This window comes from Lissotriton helveticus, chromosome 6 (genome assembly GCF_964261635.1).
Source record: "Lissotriton helveticus chromosome 6, aLisHel1.1, whole genome shotgun sequence".
Classification (NCBI taxonomy): domain Eukaryota; kingdom Metazoa; phylum Chordata; class Amphibia; order Caudata; family Salamandridae; genus Lissotriton; species Lissotriton helveticus.
This window is the reverse complement of record NC_136067.1, coordinates 1,269,284,785-1,269,309,956: the sequence shown is the minus strand read 5'-3', so window position 1 is coordinate 1,269,309,956 and position 25,172 is coordinate 1,269,284,785. Positions and strand designations below refer to the sequence as shown.

General features: G+C 43.3%; 2 protein-coding genes across 3 annotated transcripts in view; one reads left to right on the top strand and one right to left on the bottom strand.

Moving 5' to 3' along the window:
• Positions 1 to 16,534, bottom strand: part of ADAT2 (adenosine deaminase tRNA specific 2) — a 158,151-nt gene extending 141,617 nt beyond the window's left edge. For both annotated transcript variants that reach the window (XM_078649000.1, XM_078649001.1), the window contains exon 1: positions 16,294 to 16,534. In XM_078649000.1, coding sequence (XP_078505126.1) covers positions 16,294 to 16,389 — 96 coding nt within the window. In that variant the 5' untranslated portion in view covers positions 16,390 to 16,534. The remainder of the gene's footprint in view (positions 1 to 16,293) is intronic.
• Positions 16,535 to 17,065: 531 nt separating this feature from the next.
• The window catches only part of PEX3 (peroxisomal biogenesis factor 3), a 490,463-nt gene continuing 482,356 nt past the window's right edge, over positions 17,066 to 25,172 (top strand). The window contains exon 1 of the mRNA XM_078648999.1: positions 17,066 to 17,385. Within this exon, the coding sequence (XP_078505125.1) occupies positions 17,316 to 17,385 (70 nt within the window). The 5' untranslated portion in view covers positions 17,066 to 17,315. The remainder of the gene's footprint in view (positions 17,386 to 25,172) is intronic.

The window sequence follows — 25,172 nt, the reverse complement described above, 5'->3', positions numbered from 1 at the left end:
TTTAGCTTCTAAACAGAAAGCTCCCCAACTTCTATACTCACATCAAGAATCTAAGAAAATCGGCAATGCAACAACTGTATCTTCTTAACAAAAAAATTCCAATACTTAAGATCTTCGGTGCTAGATCTGGTTTTCTCATCTAGAGACCGCAGGAAAGCCATCTGGGCAGGGTTTTCTAAATCCACAATGTGACCTATTAAAAGTACCTTACATGCTGCAGCTTGGCTGGTAGCAAACCCACACAATAATCTGATCGTGTAAACCTAGTGTTAAAACAACTTTACGGGCTCCTTTTAGAAGCTTACATCACCTTAACGATCACCTGTATAATGCAAAAATGATGACACTTAGACCTACCAGGATACCTGTAGAAATTAATATATACCTCTGGGGATAAAGAGAAACGGGAGGAATAGACAGTGTAATGCTTGAAATTTCTACTTCCAACAAGAGTTAAGCGCAAAAGAGGCATTCCCATGCTTAGAACCTATGATTTGGAAACAAAATCCTGAAAATATGATAGCAATTGCCAAACCTTCTTACGTTCATTAAAAATCTCAAAACGCATCACTTCAATCTCCATCTTTCACAATTTCCCCTTAAAAAAGTGGATAAGGAACCTGTGAATAGTTACTATTACGTAAGTGTTGCATGATGTCATACTGTAGCTCTACTTGTATTATCTGAAGCAATGAATTGCCTTAGTGGCTCTCCTTACATTCCTTTCTCATGAGATTTCAAACTTTGGAACAATATTATAGAATAATATGAAAACTATATTCCTGTACCTTTGTTATTACTGAGACAGAGTGAATTTCGATTTCTGTAAACTATGTTAAATGGACAAACTATAATTCTTGATTCTGCTTCACAATCTACTGTACTCACAGCAGTCATCTTTCATTCCAAGATGGCTCCATCTTCTGTGCGCTCGGGACTCACTTACATCAAGTACTGGCAAAGCCAATTTCTCTCCTTTTAGACATTTTGGATTTGACAATCTTTTTTTAGCCATGCTGTACAATATACCAGCTGCTGTGCAGCATGGCTATTGAAGAAAAAATTGCAATGGTGCAACCACTGCATCATTTATAGGCCCGGGCATGCATTCAACACATACGTGCATGCATACAAAATAGTAAGGAAAGGAAGCGTTGTTTAAAAACGTAGCGCGAAAATGCTTACATTTTTTACTGAAAAACGTTTAAAGTATGACTCCGTTGTGGGAGCAGGTTGGGAGAGGGAGCAAGGGTTAAGCCACACGATGAATGGGGGAAATGCAACAAAAGCGATAAAGAGCAATATGGAGGGGGAGGGAAGCCCACAGGGACGTTTGCTGGCAAACACATGCACTCTACTCGAGTGCTTAAAAAGAATAAAGTAGTTCACTAAAGCATAGCAGTGGAAGCTTAGAAGGTAGCCAATCAAACTGATGCTAAACAGGATTTGCTCCATGGGAGGCACAGACACAAGATGGACAAGCTGGAACACAAACAAGCATTTGCAATGCAATAGGTCTCGCATTAATAAAGTTTGAGATATTGGCATTGCTAATAATAATGCAACACCAATAGCTCAAACTTTAATAATGCGAGACTTATTGCATTACAAATGCTTAATGTATCTGGAGTTTAGGAAACTTCCATCAGAATTCACAACGTTTTCATACAGAAAAAGTAAACATATGCATAATTGTGTGTCCAGCTAAATGAACCTAGTTCTGTAAATAATACCGAATTAGTTACACTTGACACAAGCAATGCTAATTACTCTTCCATGTTAGGCTTATAAATCCCGCATGGCTAAGTTTGATCTCATACTTAAAACATTAGCGCCTACTTTTTACCGTCACTCTTTCGTTGAACTAGAGAATGATTACCAAAGGCGTTGTTTGCTGCCTATTGTCTCAGATTAACGTACAAACTGTCAAGCTCTGCTTTGGAACGCATAACGGAAATGCTTTTTGTGTTCCACAGAAGTGTCAGCCATTTTATATGGTGATCTTAATGTCTACTGGTATACAACAGAGATGAAGAGGATGTGGTGCATTTTGCAGCTGGGGAACCGGGTTTGAGTCTCGGCAGGAGGCTCAACATCCCGCGATTCTTGCCAAATCCCTTAATTTCCCCGTGCCTGTCAATGAGGCCCTTTTTAATGCAAGTGTTGCTCTTGTAAAGTACTCCGAAATTTCACGCTATTTTGATTTGCAAGAGGGGGTGGTGGTAAACTAATACAACGGAGTGAGGGGAAACAGTGGGGGTGAGAAGGGTTATAAGGAACACAAACATCAGTAGTGGAAAGATAGAACACATGCACTCCATACGAGTTTGGGGATGCAATTTAAAACATGTCCCTCAGAAGCATGCTGGCAGTGGAAGGACACTGGCCGCAAGTCACTGACCGCCAACAGAAATACTTGGTCCAACCTCCAGCTAACAGCCAAGGAGAATGGTAAAGCTAGCTGATGACGTGAGAGGCTACTACTGACCAGTGAGAATTAAGGAAAGTAGAGTGACAAACAAAGCCTACAAATGGAACGGCGTCCTTTAGCTGATGCCATCACCAGTTACTAACCAACCTGAAGGAAGAGTGACCATACCTAAAAATGACATCATCACACATGGCATCCTATGGTAAAGCTGCTATGCCCACAGGTGATGACATCATCAGAAGAGACCAAAGAGAAGGGAGACGTAACATTGTTGAAATCGGAGTGACCAATAGGAAGAGAGCCATGCTAACGGTGTCCACCACAATCACCACTGGACAGTACTGTAAGAAGAGGCAGCATGTGCCGAGCTCACCTTCACATAGCTGCCAAATTTCAGAATGTCTATGTGTGACATTACCATTGTTTATGTGTGACATTCCATACTTTATGTGTGACACTAAGTGCACAACTTAATTGCTAATAAAATCAGAAATTGCCCCACTTGGTTCTATATGAAGCTTCAGAAGTAAGTGCTACTTTTTGATCAAATGTACTACAGTAGGCATGTGCAGACTCTTGGCACCTGGAAGAGCAGACAGACACCCCAAGAGAACTTACATGCTCACCTTCACCCCCCTTAGCAGATGTTCATTTCACAGAGTAAAGCCCAGGACAGAATCAGACACCCCAGTCTCCTTTATCAAATATTTAATAAAAATCACAGAATCGAGAGACGTACTTGTTCATTTGTGACTGTGTAAGGGCATAATTACATTTATCGAAGAGTATTTAGCATTTTGGAAGTGTTTTGTCTGACTTTATTTGGCATTTCGTAATGCAATGTATTAATGCTCTATGTAGTAATAATGTTCCATGTACTGTACTACGACAGAGTCCTGCGAAATTATGTTGGTACGTTGTATGTGCTGCATAGTCATAGGGCGCATGCGTTTGAAAACTACTTTTCAAATGCAACTTATACTTAAGTTATCTTGGACCTTAATGTCCTTCAGATGAGAATGGCCAGCTAAAGCGTGCCAGCGTTTGACAGATAATAGCAATGTCGGGTTACTGTCTGGATAACGGCATGTTCTAGAGTTCACAGCAAGTGAAGCAAACCAGTAACTAATTAAATCTCTAAATATATGAAATCCCAGAAAATGCTAAAAGATCGCGCCTCCCTGATTAGTGTTAAAACTAGCAACAAAGCAGAAGTGTGTGCGGCCCTTCGTGAACCGGGCCATTGACGCCACGGGACACTTGACTCGATGACAGGCACAGGCAGGGTCGCCTGGCATGTGACTAAGTAAACTCCAGCCTCACTAGCTTTTTGGAGGTACCCAGCAGTCGGAAGAATCTCACATTTTCCCTATGGCACCAAAATCAATTGTAGGTATAACTTTAATATCCTCAACACCTTATATAAATCGAACACCCAAAAACTAAAAAACACCTTATATAAATCGAACAACCAAGAAAAAAATTAATTTTCTGCTTGCATTTTGTGTCGTTCAAATTATGTATGCTCACTCAGAGTTTTTCTTAGGAAAATAAACGTTTTTCAATGCCGTGAAATCTTAAATTGCTTTTAGTTTCCTGCTCACACCCTCCTGTAGACCTGTCCACATTGTGGATCCTAGAAGATGCCTGTTATTCTCTGCATCTGTAATAATACTGCAGTGCCCCCGGCCATGCTTATCTATCTCTTGATCGCCCACGGATACAGACACAGTTATATTGTGTGAGAAGGATGTACACAGACCAACCAATCAACCGGTAGGGTCGGCTTATTTTCCAAGCCCCTGCTTATCAGCGCAGGCAGGACTAAATATATGCATGAACAGCGCTGCAGGCCGTGGTGTCATAGCACTTGGGATGTTTGAACAAAGGCGAGGCATTACATAGTTGCAGCGTGCAGGCCTGCTCTGGCGCGGTCGGAGGAGCTAGTATTGATGGCTGGTGCGCACCGACAGGACAGCAGTAGTCCTCGGACCAGCGCAGCGGCTGAGGGCCGCAGGCGGGGTGCTGCAGCTTTATTTTATTGTATTGTAGGCATTTTTATACAGCGCGGACATTCCCCAAAGGTGTCAGAGCGCTTCACAAAAGGAACAGTACTGATTCACATGCGGCTCCGGGCGCGGAAACCCTGGCTCTGTGCCGCCTGTTTCTCAGGCAGCATCGGCTCGGGTTCCTCCGTGGCTGACATTTTCCGTCCGTTCCGGCGAGAGAAGAAGGCTCAAACAAAACAAGCTAGCAACAACGCAAAAAATCCCGCCGCCCCCCGGCCCTCACTTACCTACCTCCGGCCGCTGGAACACGCTGTGACTCACACCGCAAGTCGGCCTGGAGCGCGCCTCGGCAGAGACGCGGGAGGACAGGAGCGTGACGCGCGTGAACGTGCGCGTTGACGTTCCCGCGCGTTCACGGACCTGAGTCGGCTCGTTCCCAGCTCTGTGTCGGGCTCGTTCACAGCTGCTACTCCCTTGACAGGGATCAAGGCGGCTATAGAACTCGCTGGCGGGAGCGCTTCGCGCTCCAACGCCACGCGAGCCCTAATAAAAAGCAGGCAAATGAGAACGAGAGTAAACTCAAACAAAGGTAACCAAATAGAGAGCTGCAAGCCCTGTTTGTTCTTGGTAAATCCAAAATATGTCTTTCACAACCACGCTGCTCGTGCTGTCTGCTACACTTGACACAAAAAAGTGTCTCTTATCTATGTTTAGCATATTTCACTACAGGTCAAATTTCTACATTCTCGTAAGAGCTTGGTGCAAATGCCTGACAACTATCCAAAGAATTCTGACATTTAATTCTAGAACTTACACACAGAAATATTACTGTACCATATCACATTTACTCCTGCTCCCACTGCCCTCTCATTCTTTACACTGTCAAGTCAAACGGTTAACAGAGCCCACCTTTAATAAAACATCAAGCAAGCACTGCCAACATTTTGATTTGACCAGATAATAAATGAGAGCCGAGAGTGAATAGGAGATGATGTGATACAGTGGCTAAATTACAGAATTTAGCATTAGAATCTCAGCTACTGCATTACAACAAATAGGATGCTTCTTGGCATTTTGCTTTTCCCCATGAACCTCAAATACTGCCAAAAGACTCTGTGACATGCAACTTTTTGGTGTTGTTCTGACGCTTTAGCAAATATCACGTTGAATTCTGTCTGATAACTGTTGTTTCATTTTTCCCCATTTCAAGTATGGGCCTAGAAGGCCTGTCATGAAAAGTGTCTTAGTGTGATATGCATAACTCTCAAAGCACCTGCCTCCCTTCTGCGCCTGACTTCCTAAAGAATTAAAAAAATCTGGCTACAATTCCAATACCCTGACACTGAACTACAACGCTATGACCATACTGCATGATGCTGAGTGATATAGGTTTATAGCTAATAGATGACTGCAGTAAACAGAGGCCATTTTCAAAACAAATGTACTTTGAAAACGTCAGACGTAAGACATTGTTCTAGAATTTATGGTTATGCTTTAAATGAGAAACCCAGTAATAACTATATAAAAATAGTTTTAGCTATAAATATAGAGCTTCCAATATATGCACAAAGATAAAACAATAGATTTTTTTTAACTTATAATTTTCAGGAGTTTCCTGCCTAAATTGTATGTTGATAAGCATTGTATTGTGACATGTCGTTCTGAAGGAAAAGCGGTTGAGTGAGGGCACTGTTGAATGGGACAGTACACGAGTTGGAAGTGTTTTTATTAGGTCGAGCTGGCGTTGGAGCGCGAAGCGCTCCCACCAGCGAGACTATAGTCACCTTCCTCCCTGTCAAGGGAGTAACAGCTGTGAACGAGCCCGATACAGACCTGGGCACGAGCCGACCCAGGTCTGTGAACGCGCTTCAAGGTTGAGCAGCTTGTGCACGTTTGTTGGACGTCAGGCGCTGCAAGCCCGCCAGACCAATTATCCCAGCATGAAACTCTACTTCCTGAGGGCCACAAGACCAATTATCCCAGCAGGAGTCTCCACTTCCTCAGGCGCCCACTTCCTCAGGCGCCGCAACAATTATCACAGCATGAGACCCACTTATCACAGCATGTCAACAGGCGCCCCAGGCTGCTGGAGCACTCAACTATAATTAATGTGCAGTTGAGTGCTCCAGCAGCGTGGGGCGGCTCTCTGCATGCTGTGATAATTATCACTTTGGGGCCTCATGCTGTGATAATTAGGGCGGCATGCTCTATTTGCAGCACTGAACATTTTCAAAGAAGGCAGAAGCAGTGACATTCATTGGAGACACTCACCCTCACGCCTCACACACCTCCTCACACACCTCCTCACCCTCACACCCTCACCTTCACACCCCCTCACACACACCCTCACATACCCTTACCAGCACAGCAAAACACAACACAACACAACACAGCACAGCAAAACACAACACAGCACAGCACAGCAAAACACAGCAAAACACAGCACAGCACAGAAAAACACAACACAGCACAGCAAAACACAGCACAGCAAAACACAGCACAGCACAGCAAAACACAACACAACACAGCACAGCACAGCAACACACAACACAGCACAGCACAGCAAAACACAGCACAGCACAGCAAAACACAACACAACACAGCACAGCAAAACACAACACAGCACAGCAAAACACAGCACAGCACAGCAAAACACAACACAACACAGCACAGCAAAACACAGCACAGCACAGCACAGCACAACACAACACAGCACAGCAAAACACAACACAACCCTCACACCCTCACCCCCTCACCCCTCACACACCTCCTCACCCCTCACACACCTCCTCACCCTCACACACCCTCACACACACCCTCACATACCCTTACCAGCACAGCAAAACACAACACAGCACAGCAAAACACAACACAGCACAGCACAGCAAAACACAACAGCACAGCACAGCAAAACACAACACAACACAGCACAGCACAGCAAAACACAACACAGCACAGCACAGCAAAACACAACACAGCACAGCAAAACACAACACAGCACAGCAAAACACAGCACAGCACAGCAAAACACAGCACAGCACAGCAAAACACAGCACAGCACAACACAACACAACACAGCACAGCAAAACACAGCACAGCACAGCAAAACACAGCAAAACACAGCAAAACACAGCACAGCATAACACAGCACAGCAAAACACAGCACAGCACAACACAGCACAGCACAACACAGCACAGCACAGCAAAACACAGCACAGCTCAACACAGCAAAACACAGCACAGCATAGCAAAACACAGCACAGCACAGCAAAACACAGCACAGCAAAGCACAGCACAGCAAAACACAGCACAGCAAAACACAGCACAGCACAGCACAGCACAGCAAACCACAGCAAAGCACAGCACAGCAAAACACAGCACAGCACAGCAAAACACAGCACAGCACAGCAAAACACAGCACAGCAAAACACAGCACAGCAAAGCACAGCACAGCAAAACACAGCACAACACAGCACAGCAAAGCACAGCAAAACACAGCACAGCAAAACACAGCACAGCACAGCACAGCACAACACAGCACAGCAAAACACAGCACAGCACAGCAAAACACAGCACAGCAAAACACAGCACAGCAAAACACAGCACAGCAAAACACAGCACAGCAAAACACAGCACAGCAAAACACAGCACAGCAAAGCACAGCACAGCACAGCACAGCACAACCAAGCACAGCACAACCAAGCACAGCACAACCAAGCACAGCACAACCAAGCACAGCATAACCAAGCACAGCATAACCAAGCACAGCATAACCAAGCACAGCATAACCAAGCACAGCATAACCAAGCACAGCATAACCAAGCACAGCATAACCAAGCACAGCATAACCAAGCATAGCGTAATAAAGCATAACAAAACACAGCATAGCATAACAAAACACAACATAGCATAGCATAACAAAACACAACATAGCATAGCATAACAAAAAATAGCATAACAAAACACAACAAAACATAGCATAGCATAACAAAACATAGCATAACAAAACACAGCATAGCATAACAAAACACAACATAGCATAGCATAACAAAACACAACATAGCATAGCATAACAAAACACAACATAGCATAGGATAACAAAACAAAGCATAGGATAGCAAAATAAAACATAGCCTAACAAAACATGGCACAACAAAACATGGCATAACAAAACATAGCATAGCAAAACATAGCATAACAAAACATAGCATAGCATAGCATAACAAAACACAACATAGCATAGCATAGCATAACAAAACACAACATAGCATAGCATAACAAAACACAACATAGCATAGGATAGCAAAACTAAACAGAGCATAGCATAACAAAACAAAGCATAGGATAGCAAAACAAAACATAGCCTAACAAAACATGGCATAACAAAACATGGCATAACAAAACATAGCATAGCAAAACATAGCATATCAAACACAACAAAACATAGCATAGCAAAACAAAGCATAGCATGGCAAAACATAGCATAGCATAACAAAGCATAACAAAGCATAGCATAACAAAACATAGCATAGCATAACAAAACATAGCATAGCATAACAAAACATAGCATAACAAAACATAGCATAACAAAACATAGCATAGCAAAACATAGCATAGCAAAACAAAGCATAGCATAGCAAAACACAACACAACATAGCATAGCATAACAAAGCATAGCATAACAAACACAACAAAGCATTGCATAGCATAACAAAACAAAGCATAGGATAGCAAAAAAACAAAGCATAGCATAACAAAACAAAGCATAGAGTAGCAAAACAAAACATTGCATAGCATAACAAAACATAGCATAACATAACAAAACATAGCATAGCATAACAAAACAAAACATATCATAGCCTAGCAAAACATAGCATACCAAACACAACAAAACATAGCATAACAAAACATAGAAAAACAAAGCATAACACACACAACCACACACACACAACCACGCACACATAACCACAACCACACACACAACCACACACAACCACACACACAACTATCTATCTATCTATCGCCCTCACTCTGTCTATCGATCTATCGCCCTCACTCTATCTGTCTATCGATCTATCGCCCTCACTCTGTCTATCTATCGCCCTCACTCTATCGGCCTCACTCTGTCTATCTATCGCCCTCACTCTATCTATCTATCGGCCTCACTCTATCTAATCGCCCTCACTCTATCGCCCTCACTCTATCTATCGCCCTCACTCTATCTATCGCCCTCACTCTATCTATCTATCGCCCTAACTCTATCTATCTATCTATCGCCCTCACTCTATCTAATCGCCCTCACTCTATCTATCTATCAATCTATCTATCGCCCTCACTCTATCTATCGCCCTCACGCTATCTATCGATCGCCCTCACTCTATCTATCGCCCTCACTCTATCTATCTTTCTATCGATCTATCGCCCTCATTCTATCTATTTATTTAGATACTGATCGCCATCACTCTATCTATCTGTCTAGCTATCTATCGCCCTCACTCCTATCTATCTATCTATCTATCTATCTATCTATCTATCTCGCTCACTCAATCTCTCTATCGCCCTCCCTCTATCTATCTATCGCCCTCACTCTATCTATCTATCCCACTCATTCTATCTATCGCATCACCACAGCATCACTAAGGGGCATAACAACATCACTATGCGCTACCACAGGATCATTGAATGCCACAGCATCACTAGTCGCCACCACAACATCTCTCAGCCCCACCACGGCATCAATCTGTGCAACCATTTACCAACAACTGGGTCAAATATGATCTCTCAATGTTTCAAGCTTTATTACAAATGTCACAAAAAGAGGTTAGTATTTCACTTCTGTTCTTGGATTTTCGTCACAATAAAATACACTGAACATATTCTTCACAAAAGTTATTTACAAAAGTTTAAGCTATTGCCATTATAAATTACAATAACTTTTATTTAAGTATTAATTATTAAAAAAATTCAAAGCCATTGTTATTTGTAATATCAATACATCTAAGTCACGTGAATACAACACATATTGCATTACAAATGCTATAGGTGTCACAAGTTATAACTATTGGCATTGTAAATGACAAAGCTATTATTTTTGCTATTTTCAAAACCAACACATATATAAAAAATGTGTCATTTACAATACCAATAGCTCAAACTTTCCTAATGCGAGACCTTATGCATTGCAAATGCTTGTTAGAAAATAGGATCTCTAACTCCTGAGAGCTCTTAATATCTTTTAATCATTTTGAAGCAGGAGACCACATAATGAATTCTAACCCTTTATGCAGATACAAAATGTAAAGAGGTATGGATAGGATAAAGATATCAACTGTATCAGAAACAAGCTTGCTTTCGAAATGGAAAGGCTATGCGTAACCCAACTAAAACAAGCACTGGCAAAGCCAATGGGTCTCGCCTTGTCGGCTTACTGTCTTTGCCAATGATTTTGCTAATGATGTGCAGCCTCAGCAAAAAGCAAAATGCTTTTTTCTGATGCTATTCAGCAAGGGCAAAAAAGGCAAATTGAAAGAGCTGGGCAGTCTGTAGGCATGTGTATTCAGGGTGACGCATCCACCTTCGAAATGATTTGGGCACCATTTTTTTTAATTTAGAGGTCTTAGGTGCAAATGCCACATAGATCAATAAATTTTTTGTATGTGATCAGATACAGCGGATTGGTTAGTGGCAAATGACAGGTGCTGAGCCCTCCAACAAAATTCAAATAAAATATGTAAATGATCATGAGAGGTGGGTGGGTAATTGAGGCGCAGGTGGGGGAGAAGGTACGGGAATGGTGGGGGGAGTGAAAGTAAAACACAGACATGCAAAAGTGCTTTTAGAAATGCCCAGCAGTAAATGGCAGCTAATGGGCCCTCCAAAAAAACAGAAAAGAAAAAGAAACATTTGTTTCAGGGACTGCAAGAGGATGAAGAGCAAAAAACAAATTAATTTTTTTGCATTGTGAAAGGCAAAAAATCTAGGAATACCGAATAGAAAGGCAAGTCATTGAATAAGAAGCAAATTAGAGTGTTAATAAAGTCAGAAAAACCAAAGGTGACGATGGACGGAACGTTGACAATACAAACACTCACCCCCAGTCAACTGATCTGGGTTTAATCCATCACCGTTCTTTAGCTCACTCCGCCACCCCAGTTCAGACATGGCCATATGCAAATCAGTCTGACCCTGTGCCTCATGGGAACAGTCCAACCCGAACTGCCAAGCCTTGTCTTCCCTGGACCGGAATCAAGCTTCCCAGGACCGGTTTCTGGCATTACAGCCGTCTTCAGCTGGGCTTGCTTGACTCCGGTGGCAAAGTGAGCAAGGGACTCACGTCTGAGCATACCCTGCCAACTTAGGGCGAACAAAGAAAAACCAAAGGTGACGATGGACGGAGCGTTGACAATACAAACACTCACCCCCAGTCAACTGATCTGGGTTTAATCCATCACCGTTCTTTAGCTCACTCCGCCACCCCAGTTCAGACATGGCCATATGCAAATCAGTCTGACCCTGTGCCTCATGGGAACAGTCCAACCCGAACTGCCAAGCCATGTCTTCCCTGGACCGGAATCAAGCTTCCCAGGACCGGTTTCTGGCATTACAGCCGTCTTCAGCTGGGCTTGCTTGACTCCAGTGGCAAAGTAAGCAAGGGATTCACGTCGGAGCATACCCTGCCAACTTAGGGCGAACAAAGAACAACCAAAGGTGACGATGGACGGAGCGTTGACAATACAAACACTCACCCCCAGTCAACTGATCTGGGTTTAATCCATCACCGTTCTTTAGCTCACTCCGCCACCCCAGTTAAGACATGGCCATATGCAAATCAGTCTGACCCTGTACCTCATGGGAACAGTCCAACCCGAACTGCCAAGCCATGTCTTCCCTGGATCAGAAACCGGTCTTGGGAAGCTTGATTCCGGTCCAGGGAAGACATGGCTTGGCAGTTCGGGCTGGACTGTTCCCGTGAGGCACAGGGTCAGACTGATTTGCATATGGCCATGTCTGAACTGGGGTGGCGGAGTGAGCTAAAGAACGGTGATGGATTAAACCCAGATCAGTTGACTGGGGGTGAGTGTTTGTATTGTCAACGCTCCGTCCATCATCACCTTTGGTTTTTCTTTGTTAGCCCTAAGTTGGCAGGGTATGCTCAGACGTGAGTCCCTTGCTCACTTTGCCACTGGAATCAAGCAAGCCCGGCTGAAGACGGCTGTAATGCCAGAAACCGGTCCTGGGAAGCTTGATTCCGGTCGAGGGAAGACATGGCTTGGCAGTTCGGGCTGGACTGTTCCAGTGAGGCACAGGGTCAGACTGATTTGCATATGCCATGTCTGAACTGGGGTGGCGGAGTGAGCTAAAGAACGGTGATGGATTAAACCCAGATCAGTTGACTGGGGGTGAGTGTTTGTATTGTTAACGCTCCGTCCATCATCACCTTTGGTTTTTCTTTGTTCGTCCTAAGTTGGCAGGGTATGCTCAGATGTGAGTCCCTTGCTCACTTTGCCACTGGAATCAAGCAAGCCCGGCTGAAATGCCAGAAACCGGTCCTGGGAAGCTTGATTCCAGTCCAGGGAAGACATGGCTTGGCAGTTCGGGCTGGACTGTTCCCGTGAGGCACAGGGTCAGACTCATTTGCATATGGCCATGTCTGAACTGGGGTGGCGGAGTGAGCTAAAGAACGGTGATGGATTAAACCCAGATCAGTTGACTGGGGGTGAGTGTTTGTATTGTCAACGCTCCGTCCATCATCACCTTTGGTTTTTCTTTGTTCGCCCTAAGTTGGCAGGGTATGCTCAGACGTGAGTCCCTTGCTCACTTTGCCACTGGAATCAAGCAAGCCCGGCTGAAGACGGCTGTAATGCCAGAAACCGGTCCAGGGAAGACATGGCTTGGCAGTTCGGGCTGGACTGTTACCGTGAGGCAGAGGGTCAGACTGATTTGCATATGGCCATGTCTGAACTGGGGTGGCGGAGTGAGCTAAAGAACGGTGATGGATTAAACCCAGATCAGTTGACTGGGGGTGAGTGTTTGTATTGTCAACGCTCCGTCCATCATCACCTTTGGTTTTTCTTTGTTCGTCCTAAGTTGGCAGGGTATGCTCAGACGTGAGTCCCTTGCTCACTTTGCCACTGGAATCAAGCAAGCCCGGCTGAAGAGGGCTGTAATGCCAGAAACCGGTCCTGGGAAGCTTGATTCCGGTCCAGGGAAGACATGGCTTGTCAGTTCGGGCTGGACTGTTCCCGTGAGGCACAGGGTCAGACTGATTTGCATATGGCCATGTCTGAACTGGGGTGGCGGAGTGAGCTAAAGAACGGTGATGGATTAAACCCAGATCAGTTGACTGGGGGTGAGTGTTTGTATTGTCAACGCTCCGTCCATCATCACCTTTGTTTTTTCTTTGTTCGCCCTAAGTTGGCAGGGTATGCTCAGACGTGAGTCCCTTGCTCACTTTGCCACTGGAATCAAGCAAGCCCGGCTGAAGACGGCTGTAATGCCAGAAACCGGTCCTGGGAAGCTTGATTCCGGTCCAGGGAAGACGTGGCTTGGCAGTTCGGGCTGGGCTGTTCCCGTGAGGCACAGGGTCAGACTGATTTGCATATGGCCATGTCTGAACTGGGGTGGCGGAGTGAGCTAAAGAACGGTGATGGATTAAACCCAGATCAGTTGACTGGGGGTGAGTGTTTGTATTGTCAACGCTCCATCCATCATCACCTTTGGTTTTTCTTTGTTAATAAAGTCAACCAATGGTAAGTAATGGGCAAGCTTTAAGCCCACTTTAAAGGTTTTTGGAATGGCCTTCAAGAGGGCTTTTGTAAACAGACAGCTAAAAGCTGTCTGGGAGGTGAGGCCTAAAATATTTGAGGTGGGCGAACCACTGAAAGCTCAAGCTAGGTTATGAGCCATAGGACTAGCTCTGGCTCACCTCTTGGTCATCTTGGATCCTCAAACACAAAATGAGCTGAGCTTTCACCTGGCTTCTATGTGCCACCCACACTTTAACCTTAAGAGCCAACAATGAAAGACACCAGTAATCTTTGACGTAAACCAAAAGAACAATGTCTACCTAGTGGCTGAAATACACAATCTGAAACTAGAAAACCTGGAATCAGTCTTATCTTCCCTGCTTGTTTGTGTGATCCTAGGAGATCCTAGGTGACTATTTTATTTCTATATTGTTTAAATCACTTTTAAGCACCTTCCAACGCGTGACTTCAGGATGCTCGCTGCATAAAAAGCTTTCTTGTGTTTCATGTAATAGACTATAATGTTGCTACATCTATAATATGAAACTAGGCTACATATCGGGTATGCATGACAATATGCTTCCCTTTCACATCAGTAATGACATTGTCCTCAGGGGCGGGGCATGAATGTTCTTGAATTCACGTTTAACAAGCAATTGCAATGCAATAGGTCTCGCATTTACGCAAGTTTAAGCTATTGGCATTGTAACTGACAATGCCTTTTATTTATGTTTTAAAAATTAAAACAAAAATAAAAGGTATTGTTATTTACAATGTCAATAGCTGAAACTCGCCTAAATGCGACACCTATTGCATTGCAAATGCTTGTTAGATTAGTGAGTAGAAAAGCTCCCTTTTGGCCCGTGCAGAAAATTAATTAATTAAACAAGCGTGGCAGCTAAAGTAAAAGCGGACCACACTCCAAATGAAAAAAATGGAAAATAGTGCCTACTGACTTACAAAGGCGACTGTGTGAAGCCACAAGTAAAAGATCCAGTCCTCATGGGAGGTAACAAATGGCGACAGAGCGGTAACAAGGAGGGACTAACAAGCCTCATTATCAATCGGAAACCAGCATTAACTAAGGACAATGACACCAGCCAATCCAAAATATGGGCGGAGAGAAGGCGAGGCTTCCACAGCATACTCGACCCCTGCATGCCTTGCAGAGCGAGCAGCGTATGCGGGCTGCCGCTAGGCTCGACCTAAAACCTAGCATTGCCTCTCAGTTCAGTGACAATCAGATGTACTAAATTGAAACGGTTTCGCATGTTAAATACTTAGATGACCTTTATCACAGTTTTAAATGAGGGTTACTGTATGATTTACATGGCAAATCAAATCAGGGCTCCGCTTGTTAATCCGCCAAGTTAGACACTTTGGGGCAGATTTACAATAACTGGCGCATCCCTGCATATCAGCAGGGATGCACCAGTTATTGTGCGCCACGGCTCCACCACCACCACCATGAATGCGGCACACCATGGGGCAAAAACGTCACAGATGCGTGACGCATCTGTGCCGTAAAGGCGGCGCATTGCTGGAGTTGCATCGCAGGCGCGACGCAGCTCCAGGAATGCTCTGGGGGCCCTATCTTTGCATTGCTGCGTCAATCCTTACGCCTGCTTCAAGCAGGCGCAGGGTTTTGACGCAGCATGGGCTCAAAAGTGACTGAGTGAAATCTTGTAGATTTCACTCAACCACTTTTGAAAGGCGTACCTGCACCGGAACGCCACCGCCCCTCCCCCCCCCCGCAGGAACGCCTACTTCTGGAGCAGGGCTTTACAATGTGAAGCATCTCCCAGATGCTTCACGTTGTAAATACCCCGCAGCATGTCACAATTTTTGCGCCGCTGCTGTGGCAACGGCGGCGTAAAAGAGGCGCAAGGGGCTTGTAAATCTGCCCCTTTGCTTGGCTCTGGCTTGGCTTTTTCTGTTAATTTCTTGGCTCGACAGCCTCTATTAATAATCCGGCAAATCCTGTAGGAAAAAAATCCAAATATCTCCTTGACATTGGAATGGTGGATGGTTGTGCTCTAGGAGGAAAGGGCAAAAGTAGATAACTATTAACATTTTGAGCTAAGAAATAGAGTCTGTTTTCGATTACCATTAAAAAAGCTTTGTGCATCCAGTGCCTCTGCTCCGCGCTAAGCCCATCACCAACAGCTTCTTCTCCACAAACCGGGCTCTCTCCGAGGTCCATAAGTCCAGCGGTAATCAGTTGAAGAACACCAACAACCCGGCAAAAGAAAAGTTCACGCACGCAAGTTCTGTAGCCTGCAAGTGTTTACTTAAGTCCTTTTTCAGTGTCACCAATAAGCATTATCGTAGTGCCGCTTCCCCAGCTGTTTATGACAGCTGTCAAAAGTAAAAGGTGTTCGTAGTAAGCAGAAAACTCTCTTATACAAGGAGCAGTCATCGTTTACTGTTTATCAATTAATGTGCCATTGGATATGTAATTCGTAAAATGTAAGCCAGGGATCAGTTGGAGACACGTGACTGTCTGCTGCGAGTATTTACTATTCTAAGATGGCGCCTACAATTCCGAAAATGTAATGCGGTTTCGTAGGTCGGTATACACGTTCAACCTCCTACGCCGTTGGGGATTATGATGGCGAATTATTCTGACATATTGAAAGGCAGCAGCTGATAGACTTTAGTCCGAAGTGTGCAACAATTCACTGGGCGCAGAAAGGACCGCGTTGTTGTGTCACTTACAGGGAAAGGGAGCTTGAGAAAGCTAAGTGCACTGCCACGTTTACACTGATTTAGAAAAGCAGATAGTTATATAAAAAAAGAAGAAGATTGTTATCTGTTTTCATAACAGCCCAGTAAGTGGGAACATAATTTTAGTCCTACACCTGTGTCTACACGTGTCCAGGACCGCTTGGAACCATGAAAAATTACTCGTAGTTTCCGGAGGAGCGGATTGGGTGGTGCGCCGTTTGCCTCAGACACCTGGATCCAGCGCACAGTTCTGTGCGTGTGCGTCCTGGTCATCCCCGGACCCTTGTCACTCTACTAAGCTTACCTCCACCTGCGTCAGCGCATGCGCATCACTAGCTTCTGTGTGCGAGGCAGGTGTTGCTGTCCGAGGCTAGAGCCACCCCTGCCTGTGCCGCACGGAAGATGCTGTCCGTGTGGAGTTTCTTGAAGCGACACAAGAGGAAGTTTGTCTTTGCGGGAGCGGTAGTCGCAGGTCAGTGTTGCAGGTTAATGGGATTTACTTTACCAGCGACCCGCAGATTACTCTACCCTGAGACACATTGAATTCGGCTGCCTCCTGGTACTAGAAACGGCCGTTTTACAGTTGGCGGTGTATAGCTCCCAGTTGGCTCTTATCTGAAGAACCACAACTTACGTTTTACTGTTTTCAGTGTAAGGTGGAGAGGTTTTCTGAAGTGACCATCCCGAATATTATTATAAAGCCTTATTTAGTGCCTCGTTACCCAAAAGGGTTTCTCAGAGCTAGACAAAAGATAGGTAGGTAAATAGCCACAGAAAGAAGAGAGAAGCAGAACACAATCCTGTTTTGAGTTTTTTGCAAAAGATGGTTAGAGATTGCCAGTTTCTCTGTGAATCGGGCAGCGTTTTTACAAAACATAGGGCCCACATAAGGGAACGAGCTACCACCCTTACGAGATTGTGGAAAAGATGCACTGGATGCCCAGGGATTAGAGAGTCATAATGGCAAATTCTTGAATTTAGTATTTTGGTTATTCGCCACTTAAATATCATAACTGCTAAATGTTCAACTTGCTTATTTGTGACATTTCCATGTTTTCAGTGTGCCTATATGCAAAAACAACAGTTGATGGACAGAATGCTATACATTCACCCCAGTACAGAGATCTGGGTCTAAATCCATCGTTTTTTTGCTCACCACACCACCCCAATTCAGACATGGCCATATGCAAATCAGCCTTGACCCTGTGCCTCATGGGAACAGTCCAGCCTAAACTGTCAAGCCATGTCGTCCTTGGACCGGAATCAAGCATCCTAGGACCGGTTTCTGGCTATCAGCCGTCTTCAGCCAGGATAGCTTGACTCCAGTGGTGTGGAGAGCATGGGACTCACGTCTGAGCATACCCGTCCCACTCGGAGTGACAATTGCAAAAACAACAGTTGATGGACAGAATGCAGAACAATGTCATACATTTTCCCTAGTACCGAGATCTGGGCCTAAATCCATCGTTTTTTTGCTCACCACTCCAATTCAGACATGGCCATATGCAAATCAGCCTTGACCCTGTGCCTCATGGGAACAGTCCAGCCCGAACTGCCAAGCCATGTCTTCCTTGCACCGGAATCAAGCATCCTAGGTCCGGTTTCTGGCTATCAGCCGTCTTCAGCCAGGATAGCTTGACTCCAGTGGTGTGGAGAGCACATAAGGGAACGAGCTACCACCCATACGAGATTGTTGAAAAGATGCACTGGATGCCCAGGGATTAGAGAGTCATAATGGCAAATTCTTGAATTTAGTATTTTGGTTATTCGCCACTTAAATATCATAACTGCTAAATGTTCAGCTTGCTTATTTGTGACATTTCCATGTTTGCAGTGTGCCTATAAGCATCACAATAAAGTCAAACTTTTGACTCTTTGTGACACTTTAGCTTGAGTGGATAAATTGAGTTCTGTACTCCTTTTTTTTGTTTTTGAGTTATGATGGTCTTGGGGGACATTAAAAGACCAGAAACATTGCTGAAGTGCTAATCAAAGTTTAAAAGTATCCGTGCTCAGATGTAGCAGATATTCTTAAAGTGTGGGGCAAGTCAGTGTTCAAAGACTGGTGAGGAGTGCTTTAGCATATCCGAGGTACAGGCGCATCCACTCAGATCCTGCGGGCTAAAGACGGAGTATGCAATGATCCTCAGAGCACATACAATGTGAAGACAGTATTTTATTTAGTCAATACGTCAACAAACAGTTACTGTAACTCCTGTGTTGCAAACAGGCTTCCATTCTTTTACAGCCTTCTAAACCCCCCTTAAATACAGATAATTTAGAACATAGATTAAAGGAACACTAATCCTTAATATACATTCTAATCACCCACCTAATGAACAGAGAAAAATCCCAATACTACACAATCCTGTGTGTGTATATATTTTAAACAAACTACAAAAATCAAATAAACAACTGCAATCTTTAAATTTCTAATCTTTTTTAGCGTTCTTCACTCCTCTCCCACAAGTGTGTGAGATAAGATGTTCTCATCTCATTAGTTTGAGAGGCGTACTGATCCTTCTTAACAAAATAATTAGGTTCATCTCCTGACTCACCCTCAAACATGGAATCTGAGCAATCAGTTAGATCAGAATTCATCTGTTCACCTGAATTTACATTATTAGAATCCAACCACCAGTACCTATTGTAGGAGTCTACATCGTTATCCAACACACCATCATCCTCCCAAATTTTACCTGCTCTTTTTTTTTTTAACACTTTATTTTTCAAATAAAGGAGAGTATTCACATTGCATGTAGTATAGCATCAGCAAACACAAAAAGAAAAAGCATAACGCTCATGACAGTTGCAGCACAATCACAGACATTATCCAAATCAGTGGAATGGCAATATTACAACTAACACAGGACCCCAGCCCCCCCCCCCTTCCCGTCACCCCATCCGCCGTGTCATGCTGAAAGCTCTCCATGTATGACCAACGTGCAGAGCACCGGTATGCTGTTGTGTTCACTGAAATTTTACCTGCTCTTGCTAATGCAAGACAACTTTGTGTGCCTTATACACCCATTCTCCAACATAACCAGGTAATTGATCCCTTTAATAAATCTCTCTTGTTCAGTTAATTTGATCTCTACCTTTGTAATTTTCCGTGCACTCTTCACAAATACCCACTGTCCAACTTGAAGTTTAACCTGTTGCACTCCAAGTGTAGAATTGTACTACCGTTTGTTATTAGTTTACAATGTAATACGTTCTTTCACCTCATTGGCATCTCATTTTACTTCTCTTCATCCATTCAGGATTAACTTTAAAATACAGTAATGTGTCTCTCATTATTGTAAATGGACTTTCACCTACAGAATCATAGGAATCTGCTCTATTATCCCCTATTATTCTCTCTAATTCAAAATTCCAACACTTACTTTATTGGAGAGCCGTAATATCCATTTGATGGTTCTGTTATTCCTCTTCACAATGCCATTACCACAAGGATGATATAAAGGGCAGTACACTTTTGCGCAATACCAGCCACTTTCAAATAACTTGTCATTTCCTCTTACTTCAAGTCAAGTCAAACTTTATCTAGGTTACCAAGGTAACCATAAAAGTACATCACAGAGTAAAAAACACTATGTTGAAACATCTTAAAACAATACTGTACATAAAGATAAACACCTCAGCGATAACAAAGCATCAGTACGATGCATGAATCCAAGCATCAAGAAGTCTTCAGCATATCACATGGCAGTGGTGTCAACCCGCTCTTGGAAGATCCTTCGCCCCACAATAATAAAAATCAAATAAAGTGCAGGTGAAAAGTTATAAAGAGAGACTGAATTACAAAATAGCAATAACCACAATTCTAAAAAAGAAAAATTTGGCATGAATAAAGTACATAGTCCTGTGGAATATCATTTTAAATGTTGTACAGACCACCCAAATAGAAAATCCACATTAGCTAAAACCGCATCAAATTCCTTTTGTTCATGGCACATTTTAAAAAGGAGCATATATTAATACAGTTAAAAAATAATTTTGGAGGGGTCACATTGGCCCAAGGGAAAACCCAAGTGCCATCTCACAAAGCCCAATCTAAAGCGGGTGAGTAACATTCTATACCCGAAGCAGTCAATCCACTCCGGATACGGTTTCAGGCCAGGTGTACTGCGTGGTGGGGTGTACTCCCTAGCATACGTTTTGGTAAGCTCGTGGGCTTCTCTAAGGGGATATTTATTCAACTTGAAGCAGGTTTTTACTCGTACCATGTCATGTTTGGTCAAGGTCTCTGGCTCATAGATTAAATGCGTCTCGCCCATGTCAGTTAGGGCAGTCTTAATGTAGTTAAACCAGCAGATGTTCAAACCTCTTTCGCAGTATAATCAATCTTTGACAGTTTCCCCATTGAAGGAGGCATATGTGTTAATCCATATTGAGTGCCACATAAAAAGGGGGACCAGTTTAATAAGGTCTTCCATATGATCCACCCCAAGCTCATGGTGCAAGATAAAAGTAAAAAACACAGGTGGAACATCCAATAATCTCCTCAACACTGTTTTGTTTGACCTGAAAGGGAGTTGAATTAATATAGCCCCAGATACATAACCTATACATTAAGATGGGGAGGCACTTTCACCTGTAAATCTCCAACAATGGGGCCACCATTTTTTTTTAACCAGTACTACTGGCAAGTTTGAAAATATATCCAGACGATCTAGCACATTTCTGGCAGACTTTAGCAATGCAAGGACCCCATTTCCCTTTCCATCGAAATTGACGCCCAAGTAAGAAAAATCCTGCTTGTGATCCACGGGGTAACCTTGTAGTGAGACACCACCATCTTAGTTTCCTTTGGATTACATGCCATTATAAAAGTTTTATTACAATTGATGGCCAAACCAACAAAGCCCATAAAAGTGACAAATTCTTAAAACAGAATGTTAAGACCATAAGGTGTTCTTGAGAGTAAAACTGCGTCATCTGCATGACAGGTACCCTTTTACTACCAGTGTAGAGGTCTTCAGAAACTTTAGCAGACGGGGTGGAACCTAGACAGTTTATATACTGAATGAACAGCAGTGGAGCTAGGACACACCCCGGGCGTACCCCCTCCCTATCTTAAAACAGTCCTTCCTCTCTCTTGCAGGACCAAACCTGACTGTTGTGGATAGATCATAATGCAGTGCTCTCAAGTACTGCACCAGGTCCTCCTCGACCCCCATATCAGTCAGGGTCCCCTAAAGTTTAAACCCCACCACGCTGTTGAAGGCACAGGAGAGATCCATAATCACCATTCAGATGGAGCCCTGCTTGGCGATTGGTGTATTTGCTGATAAGCATCTGCAGATTAAGGCATTGCTCTATTGTGCCACGTCCCTCACAGGACCCATACTGCCCCTCCATCAGAATTTCAGTCTCCCTGTCCCAGTCTAAAAGGAATTCCAGCACCTCTCTCCCCACCAGCTTAACTGCAGAGTCCAAAAATGATATTGTCTGGTAGCACTCTGGGAATTAGGTGTTGCCCTCTTTAAATATTGAAACTATAACAGCTGTACGCCATGATTGTGGGAGGCCCATCTTACAAATGTTGTTGAAGGAGTTGCACAATTGGGGGGGGAGCGATCCGTTTCAGATATGTACAGATCCATGAGAACCCCATCCAAACTTGAGGCCTTGTTTAAAGGGCTTTTGTTAATAGTTTCTCTCACTTCATCTAGGGTGAATTCCACAGCTAGGGGGAATGCCACCTACTCCTCACCGTACAAGGCCACAATCATAGACTGCTTTAAAGTGGTTGGCCCAGGCTTCTTGGCTAGTGGAGTTAATTACAGTGTTAGGGTTTGCACACACAGATTTAATATTTGCCACAGCGGACCAGAAAGCTCTTGTGTCTTTTGACCTACAAGCTGTGACCAGCTTGCCCCAGGATTCGTTCTGGATTTCTTTACGTCTTTCCCCTTGGGCAGGCTTATAATCAGCTCTACATTGGTGCACTTTATAGGGTCCCTGGGTGATTCCTTCAGGGCCTCGGGACTTTCATTACGGAAGCCCTGAATACTCTAGCACTCCTGACTTAAATTGCATTCCATTGTCTATAAGGATAAACACAGGAAATCCAAGTCTCAAAAATACTTCATTAAATAATGTAATCACTGCTTTAGTATCAACTTTTCTCACCAAAACATAATTCTATCCATCTAGAACACGTCAACCAAACGTATGATGCTTTTGCAACTACATTCTTGCCATTTAATCAGTCCCATCATGTCCAAAGCTACTTCTTTAGGTTGTCCTAATCTATCATGGGGAGAACTAAGCAAGGGATTAAGGGTTTTCGGAGTCTGGTCGGCTCTTTCACTATCAATAAATGCCCTCCGAAATCTTTCAATCGCCGTATTCACCTTATACAACCAATCAACTCTTTCAAATTATGCTTAGTCCTGGTAATGCCAAAATGTCCCTCCTGACAGAGTAATAAACTTCTCAAGCTTTCCTATAGGAGAAATACTTTTATTGCCTCTAACAATGAAAGTATCATTCACACTAAACTCATTCCTAACTTTCCAAAATCCTCTTAAATTATCCTCAAAACCAACTTTGTCATGCCTGCTCCATCCATAATCACGGTTTTGTACACCTCTTTCAACACTTTATCCTAATCGTATGCTTCTGACCAATAATCTGTATCAAAGCTAGTACTTGCATTACCAGCCTGGTAAACACCAGCCACTGAATACTCATTCCATGGATCTTTGTCAATCTCTTTTAGGGGAAGTGCCATGATACTTAAATCACCAGTAACATTCGTTGCTCCAGGAATGTATCGAACATCCTATCTAAAATCCTGTAGAAGCATGGATAATCGGACTATTCTTCCGAAAGCCGCAAACAACCCTTCGGTAGTCAATAATTTGGTCAATGGCTTATGATCACTTCTCAAGGTTAATTTTCTTCCGTACAAAAATTTGTGAAATGTTCCAATGCCCAAACAAAAGCCAAAGTTTCTGTTTCTATGTCGGTGACAGTGAAAGTTTTGCATAAACAACTACTACCTCTTTACTTTCCTCATCAAGTTGAGTGAGAACGCTCCCCAAGCCTTTACTATTTGCATCCGTAGTTACATTAGTTATAGCACTTGGCTCAAACCCTTGTAATTTGGGCATGCTACTGATAGCATTTTTGATTACCATAAAGGAACTTTGACATTCACTGGACCAACCAGAACTCTCTTTATATTTCACTAAAGCTCTCATGGCATGCTTTTTCTCAGAGTAATTGTCCACAAGCCTAAAATTAAATTCGGCCAAACCCAAGAATAACCTAAAATAATCGTTGGATTAGAGTGATGGTGTTTACAATGGCATCCACAAGTTTTTCTTTGGGAGTGGTACCCTTATCACTAATTTCATGACCCAAAAATGTCACTTTCTTCTCTGCAAATCTGCATTTCAAAATTTCCACTGTTAAACCTCTCTCTCTTAACACACAAAAGCACTTATTAGCCTTTCATCATGCTTCTTGTTTCGACCAATAACTAACATGTCATTGTAAAAACACTACTCCCGGCCATATAACCAAACAGTTCCATCATAAGTCTGTGGAAAACAATTGAAGCAAGCCTAAAAGGCATACAACGGAATTGAAAGTAGCCAAAAGGGGTACAAATACTGTTCAAAATCTACTAGAGGCATGCAAGGGAACTTGGTGATATGTCGAAGATGGGTCTATAGTGGAAGGCCACTTGGCATACCTAGTAAAAGATAACATCTTGTCAGTTCTCAGTAATGGAATCTTATCTACAACAATATTATCATTTAAATATCTCTAATCTACGCACACACACATTTTACTCTTGGCCTGCCCAGCAACAATCCCATAAAATGCTTCAACTGGTTCAATAATGCCAGTATCTTTCAACTTTCTTAACTTCATATTTTACAATAATAGGAATATTTCGAGTTTTATTTAATTTGGGAACAGCTGAAGCCTTAAACCTGATCTGACGTGTAAACCCTTTTAGTATTCTCACTTTACCATTAAACACTTCTAGAAATTCCTTCAAAAACAGAATAAAGCAGCTAAACCCGGTTTTGGTCTATTAGGATACAAAATGATATGTAATGCTCCTTGGTCCTTCCAATGTAATGCTCCTTGGTCCTTCCAACGTAAAACAGATGGGCCATCAACCACCACGTAAAGCTTACATGTAGTTTGCCTGTTAAATGCCAACACCAGCAGCCTGTATCCCAACGTATCCAACTTGTCCCCAGTGAAACTTTTTGGGCTAACATCTGTGGG